This window comes from Trachemys scripta, chromosome 2 (assembly GCF_013100865.1).
Source record: "Trachemys scripta elegans isolate TJP31775 chromosome 2, CAS_Tse_1.0, whole genome shotgun sequence".
In the NCBI taxonomy this organism is placed as follows: domain Eukaryota; kingdom Metazoa; phylum Chordata; order Testudines; family Emydidae; genus Trachemys; species Trachemys scripta.
The window spans coordinates 265,013,043-265,032,576 of record NC_048299.1 but is presented as its reverse complement, the minus strand read 5'-3'; the positions used below and the strand labels follow the sequence as shown (position 1 = coordinate 265,032,576).

Genomic DNA, 19,534 nt, shown 5'->3' with positions numbered 1-19,534 from the left:
GGGTCCCTAGTTGCTACTATAATACAAATAATAAAAAAATATTTGTTTTCTTATCTTCATGTGGAATCAGTAGCCCCCAAATACCAATTTTAATTTTGGCTTTACAAAAAATACTCCTGGAACCAAGTTTATTTTTGTCCACAAGTAATTGTGCACTGGGGATATTTTCCAAACTATGGGCTTGTCAGCATTAGGGATTTTTGTACCATTGTTTCTACACCAATGCAAACCCGACAGTGTACATGTGCCGCTTCATTGTAAAGTGAGGTGCATGCCAGTGTGTGACTTACCTCCTGGAGTAAGTCATCCTGGTGTAGTGCATCTGCACAGAGTGTTTACATGAACATTCCTTTGCAGGTGCAAAAATCTGTAATGCAGACAAGTCCTAAAGACGTGTATTATTCCAGTTGCTCAAGACTAATATCAACCATGTACAGGTATACTTAATCCTTCCTCAGTGCAAGGGGATGGACTAGATGGCCTCTTGAGATCTCTTCCAGCCCTACATTTCTGTGGTTCCGTGTGTCCCCATTTTAGTCTGACATACCTCTTCATCAAGAGAAAGTTGCTACCTCTGGTAATATAGATAGATAGATAGGATAAGAATATATGTGTGTCTGTATCTATCTATCTGATTTTCCATGTACCTGTAGTTTCCCAAAAACCAAGTAGCAATGGTCTAGACATAGTGGTCTAATCCTATGGCAATAAGGCTGGCAAACTGGAGCAGATCAGAACATCCACTCTTCTCTCACGTAGTTTTTATTCTGAAAATTTCTGTAGATCAAAGCAGGAAATCTTACGTGCTCTATGTACTTCTAAGGCAGCGGTGGTTCTTCGAGAGATCTCCCTGTGGGTGCTCCACTCCAGACGATGGTGCATCCCTGCGCCTTTTCTCAGAGAGTTTTGCAGCAGTGCCAGTACAGGTCACACTTGCACGGTGCCTGCCTTGTGCGCCGTTGGCGAGTCATATAGCATGCGCGTGACCCGGACTCCGCAGTTCCTTCTCAACCATCCCTGGCCTGACACGGAGCTCAGCAGTCCCGTTGAAAACCTTCATTTCACATTGATAAGTTTAGATAAATTAATGAGTTAGGAGAGTTTAGACAAGTTAAGTTTCAGTTATTCTTGAGCTACAGGACTATGGCTACTGGACCCCTACGACCACAATCCTCATATGCTCATGACATGCCACCATAGTATAGCCACCCATGGATGGCACCAGCCATACCCTAGCCTAGTCACTGGCCATATTGGAACTCCTGGGGGGGGTCTTACAAAAGACACTACAGCTGGTGCCACGCCCATGTAGGGAAGACGCCAGATTCTCACCTCCACCTTCAGAGACTGTAGTGACAGAGACAGATGAATCCATGGCAGAGCAAGAAGAAGACACTGCTCCCGATGCCTTGCCAACCAACAACAATTCATCCTCCTCACTGGACGAGGCTTTTATGCCTCCACCACCAACCATGGTGGATGACTTCCAAGACTTATTCAAAAGAGTTGTCAGTGAGCTTAGAATTATTCTGGAGGAAGTGCTGGAAATGCAACATGAGCTAACTGATATCTTAGACATCTTAGTCCTCCAAGAGAGCTTTGCCAATCAATGGGGCTATCATGGAACCTGCCAAGATGGTGTGGCAAACTCCAGCCACCGTACCTCCTACCTGCAAAAGGGCGGACCTAAAATATTATGTTCCCTCAAAGGGATCAGAATTTCTATTCACACACCCAGCACCCAACTCTCTGGTTGCAGTCAACCAAAGGGGCAAACAACAGTACTTTTGATCCACCCTATGATAAAGAGAGTAAGAGGTTAGACCTATTTGGCAACAAAGTGTACTCTTCATCCATGCTTCAAGTCAGAGTGGCAAATTACGCAGTACTACTTGCCAAATATGACCACAGGAACTATGGCAAATTTATGGTCTTTATTAGGAAGATTGCAGAGGAAAAGGGGCAACAATTTAAATCTCCGGTCTCTGAAGGACAGATGGTTGTATGCACGGCTCTACAGGCCTCACTAGACGTTGCTGACATGGCCGCCAGGTCCACCACTACAGCTGTGGTCATGCAGCGGGCCTCATGGTTTAACTCCTCAGCATTCCCATGGGAGATGCAAAATATAGTCAAAGATTTCCCCTTCGATGGAGAAAAATTGTTTGCAGCCAAAACCAATGAGGTAATGCACACTATGAAGGACTCTCGGGCCACTCTCCAGTCCCTCTGCATTCATACACCTGCCACAAGAAAGAGACAATACAAGTATCAACCATATCGGAGGAATAGATACCCAACATACTGTGACAAAGTTCTGTCCTTGACTCCATGGGTCCTGCGTTTCCTGGCGGATTTTGCTAGCCTCAGAGGCTCACTGTGACGCTTCACGTAGCCCTTCTCTCTCTAGAGGCAAGGGTCACAGCTAACTGAGCCATTTTCATCATAAGCTAACAAGGGAGGTGAGGAGAAGCAACCCTCCCTCGCACAGTCTCTATTGTCTCCCAGTCTCAGTGATTAATCAGGGAGGGGAGGGGGGAGTCCTGGTACCCTAAAATTAGCAGCCATGGTAGCTGACTTTTTGGAAATAGGACGTGTACAATTCCCTGGGCCACTTCCCCATAGCATTCCCCACTCATTATCTCCTTCACCGTTACCTCAGGGCCTCCTTTCTTGCACCTGATATGGATTTGTACTGCTTCGTTCCTCCAACAGCGCGGCTCCTTCCTATAGCTCTTGATACCCGCGCCTCACTGACTAACTGGGAGGCTTTTAACTAGTTCTAGCCAGCCCTTGATTGGCTTCAGGTGTCCCAATCAATCTAGCTATCTCCACTGCTTTCTAGAAGGATCTTAATTGGCCATAGGTGTCTTGATTAACCTGGAGCAACTGCCATTTGGTTACCATGGTACCAGGGATTTGTTTAGCCTGGGGCTAACATACCTGTTCCTCACTACTTTACTGTAGCCATCTGGCCTTGCCCCAACACAATACACACAGCAACACCAGAGGCCTTACGAGCAACAACACCATCAACAACAACAACAACAGAGACCACAACGATGATGTCCATCACCACCAGCGGCATCTAAACCTACTGCCTCTAATAAATTTGAAGGCTTGTTTGAGGGTCTGGAAGATCTCTCCCACATTCCAGTGCTTACGCCATCCACCCATCTATTTGGAGACAGTTTTGCTCCCATTCTACCTGAAATGGGCTGCCATCACCATGGAAAAATGGGCCCTAGAAGTCATCCAAATGGGCTATACCATTCCTTTCCTATATCTACACTCCACCCACCCACCATCCCCATCCATCTTCAGGGACCCCTCTCATGAATATTTGCTATGCCAAGAGGTATATCATCTCCTCCAATTATGGGCAGTGGAGACTGTTCCCGCACAACACGGGGAAGGGATTTTACTCCCACTATTTTTTAACACAAGAAAAATGGGGGATGGTGACCTATTCTCGATCTCAGGTGACTGAACAAGTTCATGAGAAAGCAGTGGTTCAGGATGGTCACTGTAACAACAATAATACCAGCGCTGGAGCAGGGGGACTGGTTTTCAGCCATCGACCTGCAGGGTGCTTATTTTCGTATTAGCATACATCCTGCCCACAGGCATTTTCTGAGATTTACTTAGGACAGAGACCACTATCAATACAAGGTTTTAACTTTTGGCCTGTCAACAGTGCCTCACGTCTTCTCAAAGATCCTCGTGGTAGTAACGGTGTACCTGTGAAAACAAGGAATAATATTTCCTTACCTCGACAACTGTCTTTTTGAAGTCACACACTCGATCGGACGCCATTCGCTCTACCCAAACAATGATAGATTGCTTCCAGAGTCTTGGTCTACAAATAAACAAAAAGAAAACAACAATAGAACCAGCTCAACAGTTAGAATTCATCAGCGCTTACCTCAACTTGGTGACGGTGAAGGCATCACTTCCACGAGACAGATTCGACATGATAAAGACACTCATATCCACAGTGCGGAACAGCCCACACATGCCTACCACTGTTGGGCCACATGGCAGCATACGCGTTTGTGGTCAAACACGCATGCTTGCTCATTCATTGCCTGCCAGGATGGCTAACAATCATCTACAGACCAAACAAACACAGGTTAAACATATGATTAACAATGCCCTCCCAAGGTCAAGGACTCACTAGCCTGGTGGACTCAACCACACAGCCTTTGCTCGGGGTCCAGTTTACACAAGATCCTCCATCACAGATGATCACAATGGATGCATCCCTAATTGGGTGGGGAGCACACATGCAACATGGCACAGTTCAGGGTTTATGGTCCACATCCGAGACAAGGCTACACATAAACCTGCTTCAACTTTGTGCTGTCCACAGTGCCTGCCTCCAGTTCCTACCATTCATAAGAAACCAAAACACAAGAATGACGACTGACAACATCGCTTGCATATTTTACATAAACAGGCAAGGGGGAGCCTGATAACACTCACTATGTACCAAGGCTATGAGACTCTGGAATTGGTGCATCCAACACAATATTGATATCTCAGCTTCCTACCTACCTGGATGCCAGAACACCACGGCAGACGAACTCAGCAGACGTTTTCACCAGGACCATGAATGGGAATTAAACGATGTGATACTGGAATGCATATTCCGAAAATGGGACCATCCACAAATAGATCTGTTCTTGACTGCCCGCAAAACCAAGTGTCTAAAATTCTGCTCCAGAGCAGGTCTGGGGAAGCGATCGATGGGGGACGCATTCCTGACTAGGTGGAACACAGATCTTCTCTATGCATTCCCACCAATACCATTACTATCCAGAGTAATACAGGGAAGAAAAGGGACTGACGAAGCCAGAGTCATCCTAATAGCCCTCACGTGGCCAAGACAAGTGTGGTATCCATACATAACACGGATGTTGTCATGTGCCCCAATCACACTCCCTCTCTGGACGGACCTATTAACACAATGAGAGGGCCAAATGCAACAGCTGAACATAAAGATGCTACATCTGAAGGCATGGCTCCTGTATGGTTCTCTAATGACGAACTAAGTTGCTCTCAACAGGTCCAGAGGGTGCTACTCCACAGTAGAAAACATACCACACGCAGCACCTACCTATATAAGTGGAAGAGATTACAGCATGGTGCACTGCCAGACAAACCAATGCAACATCTGCACCTTTTCCATTGATATTAAACTATATCCTGGAATTAAGACAATCCAACCTTTCCATCAGCTCAATAAAGATACACCTTGCCGTATCACCTCCTTTCACCAAAAAAATCAACGACACGACAATCTTTGCTCACCCAAGCGATTCCTCAGGGGCATCCAAACCATCTATCCAGACGTAAGAGCACCCACACAACCCTGGGACTTAAACTTGGTCTTAATGTCCCTCACTCGGAAACCATTTGAGCCTTTAGCAAACTGCTCCCTACTATACCTATCCATGAAAGTGACATTCCTAACAGCAATCACATCAGCTAGACATGTGGGAGAAATCGGGGCACTTGTGGCAGATCCACCATACATGAACTTTTTTAAAGATAAAGTCATGTTACAAACCCATCCTAAATTTGTCCCCAAAGTACATGCATCCTTCCACATTAATCAAGCTGTATAGTTTCCAACTTTCTTTCCTAAACCATACAAGAACATGTTTGAAGCTAAGGGTATGTCTACATTACCTGATGGATCGGCGGGCAATGATCGATCCAGCAGGGGTCGATTTATCGTGTCTAGTCTAGACGCGATAAATCGACCCTCGAGCGCCCTCCTGTACTCCACCACCGCGAGAGGCATAGGTAGAATTGATGGGGGAGCGGCAGCAGTAGACTCACCGCAGTGAAGACACCTCAGTGAGTAGGTCTAAGTATGTCGACTTCAGCTACGTTATTCACATAGCTGAAGTTGCATAACTTAGATCGATTTGCTCCCCCCCCCCTCTCTCCCTAGTGTAGACCAGGCCTAAGATGCACACCTTCAACATTAGAAGAGCACTAGCTTTCTTTCTACTTGGACAGAACCAAGCCATTTAGAATTTCACCAAAACTCTTTATATCCATCGCAGAAAGCTCTAAAGGTACCTCCATATCCACACAGAGACTCTCTAAATGGATATCTGGATGCATTCACCTGTGTTATCAATTAAAAGGCGCACATAACCTCCAGCAGGGATGAAGACGCACTCTACTAGATCATATCAGTGTCAGTAGTGTTCCTAAACGTTTCAGTTATAAACATATGCAAAGCCACCACTGGGGCCTCCGAACACACCTTTGCCAAACATCATGCAATCTCACAAGGCCCTAAGGCAGATACTTGGTTGGGCTGAGCTGTATTATCGGCGATTATCCTACCAACTCCGAAGCCCCTACGATCCTAGGAGGGCACTGCTCTACAGTCACCTGGAGTGGAGCACCTACAGGGACATCATCGAAGAAGAAGAGAAGGTTACTCACCTTGTGCAGTAACTGAGGTTCTTCAAGATGTGTGTCCCTGTGGGTGCTCCACTACCCACCTCCTCCCCTCTACTTCAGAGTTTAAAGTAGACTCTGCAGTAGAGAAGGAACTGAGGATTCCAGGTTGCGCGCAAGCTAGATGAAGTGCCGATGGCACATGAGGCAGGCACCAGGTGCGTGCAACCTGTATGGGCACGGCTGCAAAATTCTCCAAGCAGATGTGCAGGGACGCACCATCACCTGGAGTGGAGCACCCATAGGGACATGCATCTCGAACCTCAGTTACTGCACAAAGTGAGTAACCTCCTCTTCTCAAACTTATTTAATCCTACCCCCTCCTTTGGGTCTGTAGTAGTTTACACTCCCCTACCCTGGGCACCTGGCCAACAGCCACTGCTCTCCAGCTGCCCAGCTCCTAAGGCAGAGCGGCGAGCTGCAGCTGGGCACTCCGCTCTGAAGGCAGCACCGCCGCAATCAGCAGCGCAGAAGTAAGGGTGTCTATACCATACCGCCCTTAGTTCTGTGCTGCTGCTGGTAGTTGTGCTGCTTTCAGAACTGGGCACCCGGCCAGCAGCTGCAGCTCTCCGGCTGCCCAGCTCTGAATGTGCACAGTAAGCTTTTTTCCCCCCCATAAAGCTCATGCCCCTACAATACATTCTGTGCCCCTCTCCCCGGACCTCCAGTTTGAGAACCTCTGTTCTAAAGACATCCAGGGCTTGCAAGGTACTGGGTGCTCTATACTTCCAGTGACTTCAATGACAGTTGAGTGTGCTCTATACCTCTTAGTATTATATCTCCATAAAGTTTGTTGTCGGCTCCTAACTGTCACTAAAATATATTCATTTTCTCACTTTTTGTAGATGACAAATCCTGCTATACAGAATGACTTCAGCTACTACAGAAGAACTTTGAGCCGTATGAGGATTAATAATGTTCCAGTAGGTAACCTCTAGAAGTGAAAAAACACTTAAATGCTAAATTCTTTGTCTTTCTAGTACTATTTATCCAGATTTTTTACGGTACAAACAATTACAATAAAAGCTGTGTTATCTGGCACTTTACCAACTGGAAAGCTCTCTAAACGGCATTTCTGATCTTCATTGAAAGTCTGGTTTATAGTCCAGTTGGCGAAGGGCCGGCAGATTCCCTACCTGGCTCCGCATGACTCCCCAGAAGTGGAAACGTGGCTAGGTGACTCTGCACGCTGCCCTGCCCCACCCTGAGCGTTGGCTCTGCAGCTCCCATTGGCTGGGAGCCACCCGAATCTGGTACTCTGAAACCCCTCCCGCGCCCCCTGCCCCAAGCCTCCTCCCGCACCCAAACTCCCTTCCAGAGCCCGCACCCCCTCCCACACCCAAATTGCCTCCCTCTTAGTTAACTGGATTTTTTGACTAATCAGCACCCCCTTTCCCCCAACATGCCAGATAACAAAGCTTTTACTGTACATATAATTTTGTATCTTTGTTTATAGGCAGAGGGTGAAAATGAAGTAAATAACGAATTGGCAAACAGAATGTCTTTATTTTATGCTGAAGCGACGCCAATGTTGAAAACCTTAAGTGATGCCACGACAAAATTTGTGTCAGAGGTAAGCATATGGGAGAAGGTTTTTCTTTGACTTGGATATTGCACTGTAAAATGCAGCTATGCTCTGAAAGACAACTCTTAAGAAGTTATTGTGGGAATCTCTGTCCCAGGTGAAATTTGCTGAAGACTTAAGGATTGTCTACATGGCTCAGCAAAGTGCACCAGAGCGGTGAGGGGAATGATTTATAGATCACTCTAAAATTCTGTGTTCTAACCGCACAGGACTGCGTTAACACAAACTAGGTGCCTTTTAGAGCACACCAGCAGTCTACATATCTACACAGGGCAGTTACAGTGCAGCACATTAGCGCACTCTACAAATCACAACCCTCTACTGGGCTTTGCTGGCACCGTGTATACAAGCCTGTAATTTACAATCTGTAAATTGAATCTCTGCCTTTTACACAATCGGAAGAAATTTAGGTACAGCCAGTCTTGCTGATGCTGTGCATAGTAGAATAAGTTTCAGCTGGCCTTCCCACAGTTCTGTTGTAGGCTGTTGTCCAATACCTGTGCCTATACTGTTACTAGTAAAAACATGCCTGTGGTGGTGGTGTGCCTTTGGTTATATTGTCTGATGATCTGCATTTTTAGTCACTTTTTCTAATCATATATCCATACTTGAAAAGGGCTTCTGGAAACAAAGAGTGAAACAAATTGGGCTTGAATATCTCTGCTTGAAATTAAGCAGCAAATTAAAAGGAAGTGATATGCTTTTTTTAAAGAGAGAGTCCCAGGAGAGCTTTATTCTGGTATATATAGAAGTTAAAATGTAATTACAACAATACAAGCATAAACTTGATTAGATACACAAGTATGTTAGAATAAATCTTGAACCTGTTATGGAATATGATCAAAGTATCCAATTACTTTCCCATTTGTCCTGGAACTACCTATTGATGTATCTGACATGATATCCACAACACCACTATTATTGACTTGGCTCACTAATTACCACAGTTTCCCATGTGCAACTAAGAAAAATCAACCTTTGTTTTTAAAACTACACCTCTACCCGATATAACGCCGTCCTCGGGAGCCAAAAAATCTTACTGCGTTATAGGTGAAACCAAGTTATATCAAACTTGCTTTGATCTGCCAGAGTGCGCAGCCCCGTCCCCCGGGAGCGCTACTTTACCGCGTTATATCCGAATTCATGTTAGATCAAGCCGCATTATATCAAGGTAGAGGTGTATACAGTTTTTTTAAACAAAATATGTTACTTTTTCAAATGAATAATAATGTACTTTTAATACTGTAATACATAATGATCTCCAGTCAAAGACGGAGAATCTTATTTTAAGGTCACATTTTTCTTCCTTCTCAATGGACCTGTCATGCCACTGTTTAAGCTCCCCACTGAAATCAATATAGCAAAAATAAACTCCCCAAAAATCAATGAGCGGTTCTGTGTAAAAATGGAAACTATAATAAGGCCTGGTGTCTGTAATAGTGGAAATGGTATAATCACTATGGTTTTAAAACAACTGATTGTAAATGCTTTATTGGTAAAGCTAGGTTTACCAGTACTGCAGTGTTTCTTAACCCCTAAAGAGGTGGGTGTGGGTGTGTTTTTAAACTATAGCACTCAGTCTAAGGTAGTGCTCACTGACATCGAATTGTACTAGGTTTTACAGTATTACACTTTCAATATACTGAATAGAATTACTTATTTCTCCTTTCACAGAATAAAAATTTACCAATCGAAAATACCACAGATTGTTTAAGCACCATGGCTAGTGTGTGCAGAGTCATGTTGGAAACCCCGTAAGTATGAGCTGAGTGACAAAATTCAGTTCTTCATTTATAGGCCTCTTGTGCACAGCGTGTCTAGAAAATATAAGTGTGCATGTAAGGCATAATCCATAATGCATAAAATGAATGGGGAAAAAATAGGAAAATCAACAAAATGGGAGCCAAATATTTTTTTTTTTTTTTTTTTTTTTACTACATTCCATAACATTTTTCTAGCCTTGCTATGGCTTATTTGTCTCATGCACTAAACACATCCCGTTGTTTGCTTTCTCTGAGAATATTGTTTAATATTTAAAAGTAGAATGGGTATGAAAGTTAGCAGATCTCTCAGTACCTTTGTAAATGCCTTTATGTCATGTATAATTCAGGAAAATATAAAAATTTGAGCACACTTGCCTAGAGCGTGCTTTGAAAAATGGCTTGAGCAATGCACATAATGGTTCTTTCCTGATTTGTTAACCACTACATGAAAGGAAAATTCAATAGGTGAATGGTGGCTCCACCAAGTCTACTGCCTGGGTCCTTGTTTGCATATTGAATATAACAACTTGCAGGCTTGGGCTACTCGAGTCTACTGTAAATGTGACAAACTATTGGCAGGTGAAGGAAAAGTCAAACGTGTGTTAAGTTTTTCTAGCCAGCTGTTCCCAGATCTGAAGAGGCTCCTATTGATATAGCTGTTCAGGAATGGAGTAGTAACACAAGGACTGGGCTGAATACCACAGTGCACGATTTATTGGAGGGTATAAGGAGGGACTCCAAACATTGAACTTCAGGGACAATTTGTGCCACTGACAGACAAGCAGTTAAGCCTTGCTCATAAAGACTTGGCATCCTTATTCCATGCATACATCACAAGTGAATTGTGTTTTTCTTCTTTGGGTATAAACTAAATGTTCGCTTGTTTGGAAGAAGCCAAGACAGCTAATACAAAAAATCCTGAAATTAACAGCAATATGCCAGTTTGGGTTTGAGAGAGATTTATTCTTCCAGTTTCCAAATAATGGGCTTTCTAAGCAATGGTTTGACTTCTGTGTTGGTGGAAAATAGTTGCATTTTTCTCTGAAGAAACTTTCCTTTTTTAGAAGGTTCCCCTCCTAAGTGACCTTTTTTCCAGTGTTAAAGACCAAGGCCAGTTTTGGTGTTTAATATAATAATAGATATTTTTGTGTTCTAAAATTCCAGGGAATACAGAAGCAGGTTTACAAATGAGGAAACAGTATCGTTCTGTCTGAGGGTAATGGTGGGTGTCATCATACTCTACGACCATGTGCATCCAGTGGGCGCCTTTGCCAAAACTTCAAAAATTGATGTAAGTTTTGTGTTGCTTATCGCCTTTGGATGTTTAAACCAAAGTTATACGTAGACTCTCTCTTCCCCCCCCCCCCCATTGTAATATGAATTTTCTGAGTCCAAATAAATCAATAACAAGCATACGTACATTCTGGGATGCTCCTAATTGGTTGGCATATACTACCAGCCTACCGTATACATGATGTCACACAGCAAGCAATCCACAATATACATTCAGATGCACAAAAAGGCATCTTAAGAGTTAAGGTAGAAAGTGAATTTCAGTGGAATCCAGATAACACCCAGAAACAATATTATACTTTTATTTACACAATGTATCTATCTTTTAAATAACAAAGGTTAGAATATCTGCAAATGAAAGGCTAGTACAGGGGTCAGCAACGTTTGGCATGCGGCTCGCCAGGGTAAGCACCCTGGCGGGCCAGGCCAGTTTATTTACCTGCTGACGCAGCAGGTTCGGCCGATCACGGCCCCCACTGGCCGCGGTTCGCTGTCCCGGGCCAATGGGGGCGGCAAGAAGCAGCGCGGGCGAGGGATGTGCTGGCCGTAGCTTCCTGCCGCCCCTATTGGCCCGGGACGGCAAACCGCGGCCAGTGGGGGCCGCGATCGGCCGAACCTGCCATGTCAGCAGGTAAATAAACTGGCCCGGCCCGCCAGGGTGCTTACCCTGGCGAGCCGCGTGCCAAACGGTGCCAACCCCTGGGCTAGTAGGTCCAGTGTGTCCCCCCTGACCACATAATTTTTCATCCCTCCTGATCATCCAAACCAACTTGGATTGGTTGCACTGTCCTCCAACCTTCAGCTTTGCCCCCTTTTGTTCTGTAATTGAAATGTTCTGTTGGATTTATACTACTGCATGTATATTTTATTTGTTAAATGTGTAGTAGATGCAAAATGTGTAGTAGATGCATCAAAAGAAATATTGTCCCATGGAACTTGGACCAGGGTCAGGATTTTTTATTCTGTATTGTTCTGAGCACACTGGCAAAACAAGTATTAATTTTAAAAACAAACCAGAAAAAAACCCTGTGAAACCTTTTATATTGTCCTTAAGGTAAAAGTCTTTCAGTTCCATACAGCGGATTTTGATGTAGCTATTCCACTGCTTGTAGATGTGTGGAATTCTCAGTGTGATGGCAAATAACTAAATAAGCCTTTGTACATTAAGGGAAGATTTCAGAGTACTAGATGTTTGCTACCTTTCTAATATCCAGAAGAATAACATGTACATTTGTACTTTTCTCTGCAGTCCTTTAAAGTAGTTAAGTGTTAGGCCTTGGGGAACTATATTTTTTGCAAGTTATTTTTATATGGCGTTCACATGATATAGAGTATTAACTTGTTTTAATTTCCAGATGAAAGGATGCATCAAAGTCCTTAAAGACCAGCCTCCTAACAGCGTAGAAGGCCTTCTAAATGCTCTCAGGTACTTATTTTTAACTTGAAACAATTTTAACGTGAATTTTTTTAGAAGGTGCTGAACAGAGACACCTGGACGATGAAGTCTTCTATCAATATAACAGATAAAAGATGATCCTCTGTTCTGCAGGCTTCCTCACTAGTGTGCCTTGATCCTAACATGAAGTTGACTACCTTTGTGGGTAAAACAATAGTCAAGTCTTCAGGCCCATTCATTCCCTGCTCCGTGGTTCCGACTGCCAGTGAGCTTACCTGCTGTTCATCATGTTATTTTATGGTGTTTTTTTGGTTCAAAATTTGCATTTATTATCATGGAACTTTCATATACCATTTGTATTGCCCATTTCCATAGTCAGTTAGCCACCTAACTGCACAACTGTGTACGTTAGGTGAGAGTTATCACTGGATAAAATAACAAGGAATCCGGTGGCACCTTAAAGACTAACAGATTTATTTGGGCATAAGCTTTCGTGGGTAAAAAACCCACTTCTTCAGATGCATGGAGTGCAAATTACAGATGCCCGCATTATTATACTGACACATGAAGAGAAGGGAGTTACCTCACAAGTGGAGAACCAGTGTTAACAGGGCCAATACAATCAGGGTGGATGTAGTTCACTCCCAGTAATTGATGAGGAGGTGTCAATTCCAGGAGAGACAAAGTTGCTTTTGTAGTGAGCCAGCCACTCCCAGTCCCTATTGAAGCCCAAATTAATGGTGTTAAATTCGCAAACTAATTTTATTTCTGCCGTTTCTCTTTGAAGTGTTTCTGAAGTTTTTTTTGTTGAAGTATGGCTACTTTTAAATCTGTTATAGAATGTCCAGGAAGTATAATCCTTCTGGATCTCCGAAAACCTTAGTCCTCTTATTGTGCAGAACGTACATTATTAGAATGGATTGAAATCCTACTTCGTTTGTGTTTACAATTGCCTTAGGAAGAAAGCACCACTATATTTGTTCACTAGGATAGCAACAACAACAAATCAGAGTAACCAGTTTCAAAATCTGTGTAACATAGAATCACAGGCAGACAAGTGGCTAATAATTTAGCATAACAAATTTAAGTTACAGGAATAAATTTAAGATATAGTCTAAATGTGAGTTTAGTAAAGTATAAATCCAATATGAAATAACTGGGGTGTTATACATAGATAATAAACTTGGTTGTGTACAATATTCTCCTATTGTTTAAAGATAAACAATGGCCAGTGTTTGCATAGAACTGGAAAATACTCTGATGTTGACCTTATAGATCAGAGGTGGGCAAACTATGGCCCACGGGCCACATCCGACCCACGGGACCCTCCTGCCCGGTAGGCGTCCCGGGGGAGCCGTCAGGGGGTGAGAAGTAGAAGGGGTCAGATAGAGGGCGGGGCCAGGCCACGCCTGGCTGTTTGGGGAGACACAGCCTCCGCTAATCGGCCCTCAGGCCAAAAAGTTTACCTGCCCCTGTTATAGATAGATACTTGGGGAAATGGTGCACCTCAGTGCATAGTAGAATCTTTAGTTATGCAGGGGTGCACAACTTGCAGTCAGAATGAAAATTTGAGCCAAAAATATCTGCTGGATTCATTTTCATTAGAGGATCCTAGCCAGATTTTGTAGTCAGAAGTTTTGATGTGCCAAATATATCCAAAATGAGTAAGATATTTCAGTTTGTCCTCCAACTCATGCTGCATCAGTGGGGATTTCCTCTTGTCCCCTGTGGAAAAGCCAGCTCCTCCCCCAGCCCCCAATCATCAGATGTCCTGAAAGCTGCTCTGTGCAGCTGTCCTGTTGCTTTGAGAAAAGAGCTAGCAGCAGCAAGGGTTGCATGGTAGCAGCCTTAAAGTGGGGGCGGTAGGCCCCTAAATGTTCATGCTGCTTGAATCATTGTTAAAATCTACTTTGGAAATGTGAGAACGTCAGCAGAAGAGTGCAGCTTAGTGGCTGCTCCATTCCTTCCACCTCCAGAAACCTTCTGACACTCCAGAGGTGGGGCTTCAGAAGATGAGCGTCTCAGGTCCTGAGATGGGGGAAAGAATCAGAAGCATGCTCCCACTCATCAACAAAACACTTGAACATAATTTCAGTACATTCAATCATAAAAATAAATAAGAACATACTGTACAAAGGAGCTACTGGTATAACCAATATAAACAGCAAAAAACAATTATCTGGTGAACATAAAATTAAAGGGAAAAGACAGGCGAGCGAGCTGGGTACAAGAAAAGAAAAGCGTTTTAGACCAGGAATTAAATTCAGTTTTCCTCCAGTGATGATAGAACAGGAACAGTCCCCACATAAATACACTTAAATGTCTGTTACCTTGTATTCCACCTAATTTGAAGCACATATACATTATCAATTATGAGATTAAACACACTTTAGATAATTCCTGTAGTAATTCACGCATACAATGGTCTCACTTAAATACTTGCCATTTACCCATATTAAATGTTTCTTCCACATTTTCCAAATATAGGAACTATGTAAATATAAATGTTTAGTTCAGTGTTATCTACTGCATTAAACAGAATTCGGGAATAAGAAATTCTATAAGTAGCCATTTGCTTACAGTAGGAAATTCCCAAAACTTATGTCTTTACTCAAGTAGAGCATCATCATCAAACCTTAATCTCAGTCCAGACCTACACATTTTAGATGTCATTGACTGACAGTTTAACAGTCTCTAATGTGTCAGTGTTCCTTACTGATTCTAGTCTATCCAACTCAAAGGAGATCTGAGGTTTTTACCCAAATCCATGTACGTATCCATTTAAAATCTCCTTTAGTAACAGAACAGTTGGACATAATCTTGAGTAACATTATCTGTTTAGTATTTTTATAAATTTAATTTTCTGATAGAAATATGTTGCTTTCAATGAGAATTACTGCACTTTTCTAGTTAGGAAGTACATAAATAGATCTCCCAATCATTGGTGAGGGTTTACTGTAACTAAACAATAAATTTGGTATTGTTCCGTCAATTACTTGCTTTGTCTATTGTAGAAGAACAGAATTGTAAATGTGCTTTTGTAAAAAAAAATTCTTTTTCATTCTTAGGTACACAACAAAGCATTTGAATGATGAGACTACCTCCAAGCAAATTAAATCTATGTTGCAATAACAATTACCTGGAATTAGCACCTGCTGTAAACAGAAGACAGTATTCTGCAATGACTGAGATGCACAGATTTTTTTTTTTAGTGATTGCAACTACTATCTCATTCGTTCTTGCTTTTTATTTTCTTCTCTCTTCCTCTTTTCCCTTTTTAATCACTTTCTTGTTCTTAAGTAAGCTCAGACTTCTTTTCTGTGCCAAATCAATGAAAATGATCAATTCTGGAAGGTATTTGTACTTTTCAGAACAGCCATCCTTAAGTGGCAGCTAATTATGCGTTGCGTTTGGATTTCTCTGTACTGGGGAAAGTTCTGTGACTTGAACTAAATATTTTTAAACTTGTGGTTTTTTTCTTTTTTTGAAAAACTAATATTTAATATTGCTTCTTCTGCATGGCAAAACTGCCTATTTCTGCTATTTAAAAAAACCCTCAATGACTTCATTTTCTATTGCGGCTTATTTTCATGTGCAACCATGAGGAAACATAAAAGCAGATTTGTTTAAATTAACTGTGTTTGTACAAAATGGTACTCAACACAAAAGTTTTTTTAAATAAGTAAAGACTGTTTTGTTTAAAAGTTACGTTTGCATTTTGACTCATTTTTGTAAGGATGTATGTTGTATGTTTAACCTTTAATAACTAACGTTAAAAAATGTGGTGTGTGCGTAGCAAAATTACGTATGCATGTTCATGTCAAATGATTGGCTGTGGATAAAATAATAAAAATCAGCTTTCATTTTTCTAAGTGTGGTTTGTTTTACCAGTGTTTTGAGTGAGACGTCTCCATGATTTTTTTGGCTTTTTACCAGAAAAGTAAATATATACATTTTATATAGTGAAAACTATGCTGCTGTTTCATTACATGTAATCACCTGAAATGGAATCAGTGCTTAGTTAAGCCTAACATGATCTGTTAGGACCCCTGATTTACAATATATAGTATGATATGGGTTATTTCCTAATCCCATTACAATCATACAAGCGAGGGATGGGAAAAAATCATGTTAATTCAGCTAGTCCAGGAGTTTTTTTAACCGAGCAGCCCAAAATATCACAGTCTTCTTTCACTGTGTCCCGTAGTCATTTGTGCTCTCCCAGTAAAGAACAATGGAAAAAACTTACAATGTGTATTTTTTTAAATGTAAACAGTGCGTGTGCTAGCACTATTCAAAACACAGAAGTCATCCTGTCTCCCCCCGCCCCAAAATTAAAATCTGTTTGAAATGGAGAAGACAGTACTCATGGGGACGGCAGAATGGAGAGTGTTTAGTTGAGATTGTTTTAATATTTGATAATCTGTGGCAAAATTATTAAAAGATTAAAGTAGGCATTTGCATAGAATAAACTCTTTTCTCATTTTAAAAAAATCCTTCAAACTTTAACCCTTATACATGCTTATTGGCAACTTCACAAATTTCACATTCCAAATGTAGTATTTAATTAACATAACTGTACCTTTTTATATTGTGAACCTTCCCAACTAGAAGGGATTGAAACACTTTTTTTTAAATAAAAGTTTATTCTGTAGAAAATATCTAGAAAATGTTCATGACTAAAGCTGATTGAACTGATCAAAAGCATTGTTTGCTAGCAGTTTGAAATCTGTAAAGCTATTGTTAGCTTGACTATGATTGTACCTCATGTTTGTGAACATTCACATGAACAAGTCTTTGTTAATACAAATACTTGGGGAATGGCTGGTTTTGAATGAATGCCCGTATCCACATGCAAACAAGGGTGTGTGTGCAGGAATAATAGTATCTGCTGGCAGGTCTTCACCATCTGTTCTCATCTTGTCTTACAATTGAAGGCAGAAATACCATGCGACTCAGGTGACCCATCACATACCACATACTGATTGTCGAAGGAAGCTTGTTCCAAGCATCGGAAGGCTTAAACTGATGACTAGATGTCAGGGATTCCTACCAGGAGACCTGCATTCAAAAACATACTATGCAGTCTTTGATCTCAGATGAGAAGAAAGTTGCAAAACGGTCATACAACAAAATATTGGAGAGATTTTGTAATCTGTGGGTCACAGCAGAACCAAAACAATGAGATTTCTTTGGAGGAGTGAAGTCCCTAATCGTGACTGTTTAGCTAGAAGAGCATGAATAAGTCAATTGCAGCCATCCAATTATGGAGAGTATGGGGCTCACCCTCTGCCTAAGATGCAATGTGCAGGCATAAAACTTTGTGGTACAGAAAATGGTACAAAAGGCAAAAGCAACCCCTTCTCCAGGAGCACCTTCCTTTGCGTTTGCCTGGTCCCTATTGGCCCTCCCCAGGGCAGCATGGTTGTCCTATAGAAATTCTTTCCCAACATGGGAAGAGGAGATGGCCCTTCAAATGTGATAGAAACAAGCAGCTGTGGCCCTCAAGTGATCATTTTGCTGCTAACTGTGTTTGCTGCATCTCCTTCCATCCCAGCTAGATAGTGCTCTTAACTCATTATACTTTCCCCTAGTTTCTTTCTTGCTGAAAGAGCCGACACATTCTCTCAGAACAATCCATGATCTTTTCTTAGAATACCAGATGACTTATTGCCTTTGTTTTCCTTGATAGCTCAATGACATAAATCTGAAAAAGCTAAAAAAAAATGCATTAGAATGACATTCCAACAACATTGCTCTTCCTTTTTGGCAGACTTTTTTGTTGTTGTTTTCATTGGTTGTACTGCTGCCCAAGAACCTTAGTAAAGCAAAGTGTAAGACATCTAAAAAGAGCTGGCTATTCCCTCTGTTGCTTTTCAGGATTCACTGGAAAAATGCTGAGATCTATTTTGAGTGGTTGCAGATGAGTATTCCGTTCAGATCTGCAAGCACCCAGTGCACCGAAGCTGGAGAACTTTGCTTAGCAGTAACCCCTTGCCCTGTAGCCCTCTCAGTTCCTTCTCCTCCCATGGCCTGTCAGAGCATTCTGTGTGGGGTTTACCTCGTGCTTCTTTCTGTCCAGAGTTTCTGGAGTTGTTGTATATAGTAAGTCAGTTTAGTAGTACCCTTAAGTTTTTATTCGTTAATGGTAGTCAGCAACAGTTTTTAGCCTGGTGTAATGACCTCACTAAGTTTTAAATATTGCCTGCCGTGTGGGGTGGTTATTCCTCATAGCGACCCTCACACTGGATACTTATTTCACTTGGGAGGGGGCACATTTAAAAAAAAAAAAAAAAAAAAGGTGCTCCATCTGCAAGTCATTCAAGAAGAAAACGCAAGTTGGAGGGACTTGCACCTCAAGCAGTGCTTTCTGGAGCAGGCCTCAAGACCCACTTTGTCACTGGGAACCTCCACAGGTTATGTAGACTTGCAGAGCCCTTCAAAAGCAATATGAGATGTTGTTCCAGGCCCTGGCTCTGATAATTCCCTTAGGAGGAAGAGAGGGATTGCTTTCCTTCTGGTTCTCCAAGGAAGAAGTCTCACAAGACTGAGACCATTCTAGGATTCGAAGAGATTCCTCCTTGTCTTCTAAGAGGAGTGGTGACCGACACCATGATTCCTCAGATACTTGGGATAGAGCTAAGCCATCTAACTGCTCCTCATTACTGAATCAAGATCAGTTGGACACTGTATTGTTGGTTCTAGTACTAGCCATAGGGCATCTGTTGAGTCTGGTACTGGTGACATTGGTGTCAGCACAGACTGTCTCTGCGCCGTTGGTATACCAGATAGTATCAGACCTGCTCTGCCTATCCATTACCGATTCTCCAATAATCCAGGAGCACTCAGCTGCCATGGCTTCTTCTGCTTTGGCTGTGTCCTCAGCACTATCTGACCTGGTCACAGAATTGTCTTGTTTGCCGGTACCATATTCTGCACCACCAGAGGTGCAGCATGCAGCATTCAGGTCTGCCTTCTTTTCAGAACTGAGGGATCTGTTGTTGAGGGCGATAT

The 19,534-nt window shown here is 42.4% G+C and overlaps 1 protein-coding gene across 3 annotated transcripts in view; it reads left to right on the top strand.

Annotated features, from left to right (window-relative positions):
• The window catches only part of CYRIB (CYFIP related Rac1 interactor B), a 77,499-nt gene extending 61,271 nt beyond the window's left edge, over positions 1-16,228 (top strand). For all 3 annotated transcript variants that reach the window (XM_034763619.1, XM_034763618.1, XM_034763620.1), the window contains exons 7-12: positions 7,329-7,406; positions 7,940-8,056; positions 9,743-9,822; positions 10,996-11,122; positions 12,480-12,550; positions 15,589-16,228. In XM_034763619.1, coding sequence (XP_034619510.1) covers positions 7,329-7,406; positions 7,940-8,056; positions 9,743-9,822; positions 10,996-11,122; positions 12,480-12,550; positions 15,589-15,652 — 537 coding nt within the window. In that variant the 3' untranslated portion in view covers positions 15,653-16,228. The remainder of the gene's footprint in view (positions 1-7,328; positions 7,407-7,939; positions 8,057-9,742; positions 9,823-10,995; positions 11,123-12,479; positions 12,551-15,588) is intronic.
• Positions 16,229-19,534: the final 3,306 nt, after the last annotated feature.